The sequence below is a fragment of the Mesitornis unicolor genome, unplaced genomic scaffold (genome assembly GCF_000695765.1).
Source record: "Mesitornis unicolor isolate BGI_N332 unplaced genomic scaffold, ASM69576v1 scaffold37789, whole genome shotgun sequence".
Lineage (NCBI taxonomy): Eukaryota > Metazoa > Chordata > Aves > Mesitornithiformes > Mesitornithidae > Mesitornis > Mesitornis unicolor.
In genome coordinates, this window is record NW_010205904.1 from 1196 (window position 1) to 11889 (window position 10694).

The 10694-nt window shown below is 46.0% G+C and overlaps 1 protein-coding gene across 1 annotated transcript in view; it reads left to right on the forward strand.

Annotated features, from left to right (window-relative positions):
* UHMK1 (U2AF homology motif (UHM) kinase 1) overlaps positions 1-10363 on the forward strand; it is a 10579-nt gene extending 216 nt beyond the window's left edge. The window contains exons 1-7 of the mRNA XM_010191583.1: positions 1-105; positions 2749-2940; positions 3727-3821; positions 5234-5310; positions 8510-8608; positions 9565-9653; positions 10144-10363. The exon at positions 1-105 is cut by the window's left edge and continues 216 nt beyond it. Coding sequence (XP_010189885.1) covers positions 1-105; positions 2749-2940; positions 3727-3821; positions 5234-5310; positions 8510-8608; positions 9565-9653; positions 10144-10290 — 804 coding nt within the window. The 3' untranslated portion in view covers positions 10291-10363. The remainder of the gene's footprint in view (positions 106-2748; positions 2941-3726; positions 3822-5233; positions 5311-8509; positions 8609-9564; positions 9654-10143) is intronic.
* Positions 10364-10694: the final 331 nt, after the last annotated feature.

Consider the following 10694-nt stretch of genomic DNA (forward strand, 5'->3'; position numbering starts at 1 on the left):
GGCTACGTGCACGCAGACCTCAAGCCACGCAACATCCTGTGGAGCGCAGAGGAGGAGTGCTTTAAGCTCATTGACTTTGGACTTAGCTTCAAAGAGGGGAATCAGGTTTGGAACATGCTGCTCTCACAGCTCTTGGCTCTGTGTTGTGTGGGTCTGTGATGCTTTCAGCTCGTGAGTGCAGGAGTCGATGTGACCTGATCAGAGTAGTAGCTGAGCTGGTGCTGAGAGTTTCCTGAAAAAGGCTGAAATATTGTCTGGCCCCAGAAATACAAACTCGTGTTTCCATTCTCTTTGCATGGCTCTGGTTTCTGTTGATGTCTTGGCCTTTGTGCTACGCATGACCATGAATTCCAGAGTTAGTGATGCACTGAAAAAAGTGGTGTCCCAGCTTCCTGAAAAGTTTGCTAGTTTTTCTGTGGTCAGACGAGTGGAAGCACCCAGATCTACAGAATTTCGTTTTATCATCTCTTATCGTATGTGGCAGTAATCCAGGCTTCACCAGCAGTCTCCCCAGTTGGTTGCGTTATCTCTGGCAGTGTCCTTGTGCTTGTCTTTCCTTTCATCCTGTCTTCTGCAGTTTCTCTTTTTCAGTAAGTCTGGATGTTACTTCCCATGCCATTGTGTTGACAAATCCCATACTGTGGTTGTGGGTAGGCAGTGTCTGTTCTTTACCGACATGGACAGATCTCTGCCTGCTCTGCTCTGCTCTTCCTGTTTGCTGCGCTTTCACTCCCTCTTCATGCTGTCATTTTTTTTTTGGTTTGCTGATACTTTGTGGTGATTTGTTTTAGAAAATTTGCCTTTAATCACTGGGTGATGAGCATTAAGCCTAGTAAACGAGCTATGATTTTTCTGTGCAGACATTGTCCTGGTTTGTCCCTACTCCATGCACTGTTCATTTAGAGGTTTTACATTCATATACATTTTTACATTTTATCTGGTATTGACAGTACAGCCCACTAGTCAGTGACTATCAGAGGATTGTGTGAGTGACCTGTCTCTGAATTCTTCGGTACAGAAGCTGTTTTTAATGTTTGTACTTCTTAACAACTCCTCCATGTTCTTCTTCAGTTCTCCCACGTTCTTGGCTGGATGCTGGTTTGTGATCGTAATCTGTTGCTGTCTATCAGCAAAAAACACTCTCCTGGTGTCCACTGTCTAATGCAGATTTTTTTTTTCCTTCAGATCTATGTTTGCTTGCTCTGTGAGTTTCCTTGTAAGAGTTGATCAGGTGTTTTATTTCCTTCTGTGGTTCCTTGTAATCTGCTTTCTTTGGGCTGAGTTTCCTTTGCCTGTTCTCAGAAATATGCTGGCTATAAGGGTGAACCCTCTCACCCTGCTGTGAATAAGCACTGGGTATCAGCTTCCCCTCACCACCCCCGCCTTGGGCAGCAGCATACGTGCACAATTGCCTTATCTGAGTCCAGACTGTACTGCTTTTATTTGTGACAGCTCTGCCAAGCTTATCCTTGCATAACTTTTTCTGCCATTAGTGTTTAACAGAGATTGGCTGTACATAAAGCAAGGTCTTAGCCACTTAGAGCTCTCAAAATGCTTTAGATTGTAGGAATGAAATTCCAGCACGCAATTTTTTGCTGGTGCCATTGACCACAGTGTTTTCTCTATCTCTAAGTGTTGTTTGGTGGGGCTGCTAAACTACTGTTTTTGCCATGCTAGAGGTTCTGCTCTTTGCTGATAGGAGGAGGGAAGCTGATGAGCAATTTGTGTATCAGGGTTTTTTTAGTTCATAAAACAGTTCGGAGCTCTGCCTGAAAATGTTTTCTGTGAACTTTATTTTCAATCAGAGAACAAGGTAGTTTTGGTTTGAATCTATTCTCCTGGTAAGAATTCCCAATCCTGTGCCTTATCCAGGAAGTAGGCTTGCATATTCTTCTGTCATTCCTTGAGTCGCATCCCTGTGTCTACAGTGAGCCCTCCTGTGTTAAAAAGATGCAGCGTGCAGTTTGTCTTTGGACAGTGACAAGACCTGGCTAGACAAAGCCGTGGCTGACTGATGGGGTATTGGCTGTGAGCAGGAGGCTGCGCTGGAGACCTTCAGAGCAGCCCCTCCATCCAGCACTTGTGTGACTCTATCATTTTCTGTTTTCTTTTAAGCAAGCAGCATGTGGGCATTATACCTGATGCTGCCAGCCACAGCAGCTGGGCAGGTATTGATTGCTGCAGCGCTTCTGGCTGCTAGGTGTGTGAGAAGTGCCTTCGATAATTTCCTTGCCTGAGGGTTAGGTGTCTGCTTCGTTTTTAAACGTTTTGCTCCAGAAAGGATCAGTACTTGAGTAAGAGGCGCTGTTACAGATCCTCACTGTTCAAACCAGGCTGTTTGTTCTCTCATGCAGCTGGTGTGGGAGCATGTTGTGGGTGTTTGACTCTTATCCTGAAACTTCTAGCATCTTCTGTGCCTATGAGAGGTTAATGGGCCAGTCTGCAGTGACATCCAGCCCCTTCCTCCCAGCAGTGCTGCCTTTGAGAGAGATCAGATGTTACTGGGATGCCACTTTTGCTGGGAGGTGCTTTCTTTTCCAGACAGTCTTGTTTTTTTCCTCATCAACACAGCAGCACAGGGAGTTGAACTGCCTGCTTAACAGGACTGGCTGTACAATGCCTTCTGTCAGTTTAGCAATAACATTTTGGTGAGCCATTTGGAAGGGCCTCTGTGAACTGATTTAAGGATAGAGCAGAGAACCTGAATCTGGAAAATGATCTTTTCTCTGTTTGTTTGATCTTCCGTAGGATGTGAAGTATATTCAAACAGACGGGTATCGGGCTCCAGAGGCAGAACTGCAGAACTGCCTGGCGCAGGCAGGGCTCCAGAGTGAGACGGAGTGTACCTCTGCTGTGGATCTGTGGAGTCTGGGAATTGTTTTACTGGAAATGTTCTCAGGAATGAAACTGAAACATACAGTCCAATCTCAGGAATGGAAGGTGAGTGAGGGCCTGCTGCAGGCATTTTTGCTTGCACCAAACAAGTCCTCCTGCTTCTTGTTTGCAACCTGGATTTGTGAGGTAGCACCTGGCAACTAGACAGTGTTTCCAGGATGTTTCTCTAATCCCATTGCCCTGAGAATTAAGGTTTCAGAGCCTTAAAGACCAGCCTGCCCTGTGGGACTGGCATGTCTGACTGCTGCCTGTGTTCGGGTTACTTAAAGCTGAGGGTTTCAGGAGCCTGTGTCTTGCCAAGATCTGGGAGGTGAGTTGTGCTCACTACAGTGTGGCACAGAAGGAAGAATTAAATAGATGGCTGATGGCTGCCAGCTACTTCAGCAGCACAATGACAAAGGAATTATTTGCTGGTTTTAGTCTAACGTTGGCTCTAATTTGCAGATCTTCTTACAAGTTTATATCCTGAGAAAACAAGATGAAAGCTCTGTGTTGTGAGCCTGGAGCCTGACTCTGTCCTCTGTTCTGTATGAAATAGTTTTGTTTTGTGCTCCTCTTCCCAATAAGAGTATCCTTTCAGGATCATAACGTCCACAGTAACAGCAAATTTGTGCATGGATATTTCCAGCTTTCACAGAGGCAAATGAGAAAAATTTCATCTGATGTGGACCTGCTGGTTTAATGTGTGAGGCTGGAGCACTGGGGATCTCTCACACAGCGCCACAGCACCAGAACCCTCTGCATCGAGTCCAGAAAATGATGGGATATTACAAGCTTTGCACTGGTCTGTTTGTTTTTAACTCCCTGAGCTCTGTTTCTTTTTCTTTCCAGACAAACAGTTCTGCCATCATTGATCGCATATTTGCCAGTGAAGGGGTGGTTAATTCAGCCATTCCAGCTTATCACCTCAGAGACCTTATCAAAAGGTACCTTATCACATTTACTAACTGTTGCCTAAAGATGTGCTCTGTAAAATCCCATGCCTTGCTCTGGATAACTTAGAGCCCACATCTAATGCTGCACTTTTTTTTTTTTTTTAATCTCCCTGCTACAAGTGCAAGCATTTGCAGAGACACTTCAGCTCCTCTGATTTTGACAGTTTGAAATAAGCACATAAAGAATATCAGTCATGATCTTCATCGTTTGCTGTTTCAGTGCTTTGCACTTCCTGCCAGCAAGGTTATATTTGGAGAAAACTGGAGACTTTGCTGTTTTAGGGGAATGTTGTCAGAAACGAGGAGGGCAGACAGTGCTGCTTCTCCACTGCTGTCAAGATTCGCAGAATCACAGAATATCAGGAGTTGGAAGGGACCTCGAAAGATCATCCAGTCCAACCCTCCTGCCAGAGCAGGATCACCCAGACCAGGTCACATAGAAAAGTGTCCAGGCGGGTTTTGAATGTCTCCAGAGAAGGAGACTCCACAACCTCTCTGGGCAGCCTGTGCCAGTGCTCTGGCACCCTCACAGTAAAAAAGTTTTTCCTCATGTTCACATGGAACCTCCTATGCTCGAGCTTGCTCCCATTGCGCCTTGTCCTGTCATTGGACATCAGAGAGGAGAGCCTGGCTCCTTCCTCCTGACACTCGCCCTTTACGAATTTATAAACATTAATGAGGTCACCCCTCAGTCTCCTCTTCTCCAAGCTGAAGAGACCCAGCTCCCTCAGTCGCGCCTCATAAAGGAGATGCTCTACTCCCTCAATCATCTTTGTGGCTCTGCGCTGGCCTCTTTCAAGCAGTTCCCTGTCCTTCTTAAACTGACGGGCCCAGAACTGGACACAGTTCAAATGCACTTGTGCAACTTTCTACTGAGAGGTCTGCCAAGGGGATTGTTTTTGGTGTCCTGTGACTCTGCCCTGAGGTTACAGAGTGAATGAGGACACAACTTGGCAGAAATAGCATCCTGAGCCACTGGTAAAGCTGAGCAGGGTATGTTCTCAGGCATGCCCCGTGCTGCTTTGAATTCTAGTTGTGGAAAGATTTGGGAGCTCCTCGGAGTATGATCGCTTTCATGAGACTGCATGTGTGCCTGACATGTGGGCTGAATGGCCTAGGGAGGTAGAGCTGGAACATGCTGTGTTCCTTGTGAGCAACTTCCATCATTTGTTGCTGAGAGACATTGAGAAGGAAAGGCTGCTGTACCATGTACCCGAAATGCTTTCAGGAGATCCTTCTGGTGTGCTTGAGCTGTGGATTGGAAGATGTGCTTCTTGCTCTTCTCTTGGTGCCATAAGCACCCCAAAGATAGAGTATTCCTCTGTACTGGCTTACAGCCTGAATTGAATTTGTTGATGCAGGAATGTCACCTGCAAGAGCATAAGGTGTCTATTCTCTTCCAGCATGCTTCATTGTGACCAAGGAAAGCGAGCCTCCGCTGAGAAGGCTTTATGCAGCCCATTCTTCAGCATTCCCTTTGGTAAGCTGTGCACGTTGCCCCTGCTCACGGCTTTCTCAGCATGTACTGGAAGCAGCACAGAGTGCAGTTCAATTGTGCTATTTCTGGTTCAGGCCTCGTTGCCACTCATTTGCTTTTTTCAGCACTTGATGGCCCTCTGTGGCACCACAGCAGAGCGATTCCTGTGCTCTCAGTGCTGCCCTGCCCCTCTAGCCCTATGGGTTCTCACTTTTCCCTGGTTGGACTCTCAGTAAATTCTGCCCAGATCAAACTGACCAGGAGTGTATTTGCAGCAGCATTCATCTGAGGCGACAGAAATAACCAAGGTACTTACCTAGTGTTGTGACTGGTAAGGTGCTTTTGAAAAGTGCAGTGCTATTTATGGTAAATGGATAGTGGTTCTTATGTCAAGGGTTTCCCAGCTCAGAAGCCAGGACTGCGAATAGGGCAGTGGCTGGTGGTAGCATCTGCTGCTGCCTTCTCTGCACAGGTTGAATAGTCCCAGCGTGTTCTTGTGGTGTGAGCCTATTTTTGCAGTGACTGGCCTACCTCTTCTGGTGCCTGTGTAGCAGGTCACAGACAGATGTCACTGTCACTTTGATCTGGCACTTTCTCGTCAGTTTAATAAAATGGTGGTGTTTTCCCAGGACCTGCCCATGTGGGTTGCAGGCTGTCAGCAAAAGATGGGCTGAGACCACCCTGTTTAGACTTGTAACCCTCTCTGTTTTCTGTTTCAAGAACAACACAGTAGCGTTCTCCAGAGCTTGTCTGCTTTCAAGAACACCAGTGAAGAGCTCTGTGTCCAGCTTTTCTGCAGCATAGATTAATGCTTCAGGCATCCAGCTTCTGGCTGGCTAGAATTTTCCCTTGAATCTCAGACCTGCTTTTCTTAAGCTGCTTGGTGTACCTTGTAATGAAGGTTAATTATTGCCTTTTGAGGTCACAACAAGGTACTGGTGTTCCCCTGAATTAGGCAAAGGTAACAAACTTGTTCCTGTTTGCAAAATTCTCTTTTATGCCAGAAACTGGGACTGCTGTAATCAAAACCACCTTCCATGAAAGGAGCTGAACCATGCAGCCGGTATTGCTTTAGAGCAGAGGGAATAGTGTATTGGCAGTGCTTTCTGGTCTAGTTTTAAACACACAGACCTCTAACTATATCTAGGAAGGTGCTTCTGTGGTTAATGCTACAAGTTTGTACAACGGCTTCAGTTTTTCTTAGCTGCTGGTTCTCTTCTTTGCCAAACTTGTACTTAAGCTTGCCTGCACAAAGCAGCATTTACTGTTCCTTTCTTAGGGAGTCAGAAGATGACGTGCCATTGCCTTTCACTTGTACACGGTAGTTCTGTTCTAAACAAGCAAAGACAGCTGAGAATGTATTTCTTTGTCACTTACAGACAAGTCTTGACTTTCCAGTTTATCAGCTTCTTTCCTGAGCTGCTTGCAGGCTGCAGCCCAGTGTGTTGTCAGTGAGGTTGGTATCACGTGGCACTCTGAAGAGGAGCAGAGGCACTGGGCAGAAAGTACCTCCTAGGGCAGAAGGGTACTGCAAGAAATGCATTTGTCACTTGGTTACAGGAAGATCAGATGGCTCTGAGTCCTAGGGTTTAGTTTGTCTTCCTCTCTGAAAAAAAGACATGTGAAATAAAGGACAGACTTACTTGAATAAAAGGGGCAGCATATAAGACCAAGATGACACTTAAATGTCCTTTAAGTCCCCAGTTCATCTGATGTTGTCTCTTGGTTGCCAACAGTCCTATGGAAGAATGGTCCCAGAGGTTCGTTTTGAGCTGGAACATGCCTGGTTATCTTTCTTCACAAGGCTGTCCCTGAACACTGTCTGGGCATCGTCTAGACTGATAATGCCTTTCATCCTCTAAGCTTTCCATAAGGACTCTTCCAGGTCAGGCAGGAGGAGATTTTTAGTGTGTGTGCTTGCCTGTCATCACCCCTTGCACAATGAAATCAACATCTTCTGTCTGTGCCTGGCAGCGATATCAGTCAGCTCTCTCATATGTATTGTGTAAAGCATTTCCAAGGAAATGATAGCCTGCTATCTTTGCAAACGTAGTCAGAAGACTCAGACTGCAGAACTGGAACAGTTTCCTCTCTCCTTTCTCTCACAGTTAAGTGCGAGAACCATGAGGTACTGCAGTTGTGTTCAGGTACTGCAGTTGTGTTCGGCTACTGCAGCTGCCAATACAAATATAAGCATTAACACTTTCCAAGTACTGCAAGTTGGGCTCCCAGATCTTAAATTCATGACTGGCCTGCCAGTTCCTTTCATGAATGTGAAATCAAGCTTTTGTCCCTGGAGAAGTGACACTGTCCTTGCTACTTTGTGTTTCAAGAGGACTGGGTGTCCTCTCAAATGTGACTCCTGTAGTTTGGTGTTAGTCTATCCACTTTGACTGTTTCCTTCTTCCACAGTAGTATCCATGCTACACTGTGCCAGGCCATCCTTGAGCTGCCTGTTTCTAGAGCCAAGCATACCATGACAGTAGGCTTTATTTCTGCTCCTCCGAAGTTGAAGTCCTGGCTGCTGCTTACCCACTTGTGGCCATGCCTTATTCTGTAGCACTGTATTGCTTAAGTAACTAAGTAGTTTTCCCCATTTCTGTTGCAAGATTGTGTGGTGGTCTTCAAAACAGTGCATTGTAGTTGGATTTTGAAGAGGAGAGGGTTTACATGGTGTTTAGGCAAGAAATGAAAGATGTCCTAGGGAGAGCTGACACTTACGCCTCTGTACAGCTTGAGAATTGGTGTTAAGGAAGTTGGCCAGCCCATTTTCAGCTTGTCTTGATAGCAGTAACAGGAGAGGCAAGTTGCAGAGTAGTTCTTTCATCTTCTTGCATCTCCATATAAATGAAGCAGTCTGCTGAACTATCATAGCTCTTGAGGTCCCATCAGTTTCTGAATCTGAGCTAAGTAGACATAACTCTAGTCTTAATTTCTGCTAGCTTTGTGATTTTAAAAGCAGTTTCAGGTGCAGAGTGCACTGAACCCTTTGGAAGAGTCTCTCGGTGCACAGGTGAAGATGAGTTGGAAATAGGGAGAATACAGGTTGTAAATGCAGGTAATAGTGGAGAGAAGCAAAACTACTGCAAAGAGCAGTAAGTGCTTGTGTATGATAGTGCATATACTGAGTCAACTTCCTCTTGTCTTGCTGCTTTGGACTTTGATTAATTTTGTTTTTTCTAATTCTGTGGGTGTCAAACAGCTCCCCATATTGAAGATTTGGTGATGCTCCCCACACCCGTGCTGAGGCTGCTAAATGTTCTAAGTGATGCTTCTCTGCAGTGCGAAGAAGAATATGAAGGTTGGTGCAAGCCGTGCAATTCCCATATAGCAATATCATCTTACAGGCTGTTTTGTTTGGCTTTGGGAATGCAAGAGCAAGCAGAAGAGCAATAGGTGCAAGAACAGCAAACAAAGAGCTGCTCACCTGAGGTTTAGTAACAAGTGGGTTATCTGCACCAACAGCATAGCCTAAAGGATTGAGACAGAAAGCAGAGCTTGTGGCAAGTTCTTGAAGGAGCCCAGATTAAAGGAAAAAAAAAAGTTTAATTTTCTTCTTTGATTAAATGCCCACAGACCTCAATGTGTTTGTGGCTCTGAGCTTCTGCTGGATGTGCACAGGATTCTGGAGCCCAGTAGCAGAGATCCACAGAAGTTTGCTAGTGAACTTACCCAAGGTATCAGCAGAGAACTTAAATATCTTGTTGCAGTTCTTAAACTGTAGCCAAAAACTATATGTGGTAGGTGGTAAGGCATGTCAGTGGCATTTGCATTTCTGCTTGCTCTCAAATCCATGTGAACGACAAAAGCTAGAGAGCTGTGGGGATATGAGTTTTAAAGGCTGTGTTCTGCTGACACAAAGGAGGGTGTGTGGCAGCTACTTTAGTTCCCCTCTTCCAAGTGCCATAACATAAAAAAAAGCACATATCGCAGATGTTTTAGCTATTGGAAGGTCAGGCTTTGTGTGCAAGGAAAAGCACTGTCCATGTGCTCAGAACCCTGCTGTTGGGGTTTTGCTGTGTGCAGGTCTGCCTGCAGATCTGTGTTCCTGAGCCTCAGTTTCAGACACTTTGTCTTGTTATGTGGCCACTAAGCAGTGTCACCTTCTGCCGTGGCACCTCTTGATTGTTTATTTTAAACTGAGAGGAAAAGGCTACACGTTGACTGAGTGTTCTTGATGTGTTCACCTGGCCTTCATTTGTTTCCTGGCTCATCCTAATTTGCAAAGTGAAGACAACCAGCTCTTTCCTTTCTCAGATATCCTGGAAGACATAAGGGAGGAGTGTCAGAAGTACGGACCGGTGGTTTCCTTGCTGATTCCAAAGGAGAATCCTGGTAAAGGCCAAGTAAGTGAATGGAGGGAAGAGGCTGTGTATTCCCCTGTATGCCCCATGTACTGCAGGACTGCTGCTCAGCTCCGGGAAATCTGGCCGATGACAGTGCTAAAAATAGCTGGTTATCTTGAAGGACAGCACAGGTTCCTTCCTGCTTATGTAAGGCTGCCTAACCTGGAAGGTCCCCAAACAGCTTCAGCAGGGGAGCTGGGATATGGGAGGGAAGGGGAGGAGCCAGTGGGTGAGAGAGGAGGGGTTGTGGATGTAAAGCATAATCATACTTCCTCCCACCTTACCAAACACGCTCCCCTTGGAAATGAAGAGCAAGAGGTGAAATTCCAGTTCAGAGATGCAGCTCCTTCCTTTCTAGGTCTACTGCTCTGGGCTCAACCAAGGAGAGAGGGGGAAAATTTATTCGGGAACTGTTTCCCTGGTTGCACGAGTGGGAGGGAATGGGTGGCATGCTGCATTGGAAGTCCTATTTCTCCTCTCTCTCTTTCAGGTCTTTGTTGAATATGCAAATGCTGGTGATTCCAAAGCTGCCCAAAAAATGCTGACTGGAAAGATTTTTGATGGCAAGTTTGTTGTGGCTACATTTTACCCACTGAGTGCCTATAAGAGAGGATATCTGTACCAAAACTTGCTGTAGGCAGTAGCAACAATTGGGAGAGTTGTCTTGCTCCTCACGTGTTTTACAGTTGAATGTACAAAAGAGCTTCCTAGCCCTGCTTTTGAGTCATCTGTGAAGGAGAGATGCAAAGGACTGCACTGGGCTTTGAAACCTTTACTGCTGCTTTGTGATGTGCTGAGGAGGCCGGGATGGCTTTCAGCGTGTGCTTGTGTGTGTGTTGTGCTTGCGCGTTTACATTGGGTGTGTGGCTTTGCCCTGGTGGGCGCTTGGGTGGCCAGAGTGGTGACTGGGGGAGCCTGGGAGGCCGATTGGATCTTGGCAAGGCCATTTAAAGTCTTGGTCTTAGCACTTGACTTTGGTCTGGAGAGAGGATTTCGTTGTTAAGCTTTCCTATGATGCATGCGCTCCTTTCCAGTGCTGGG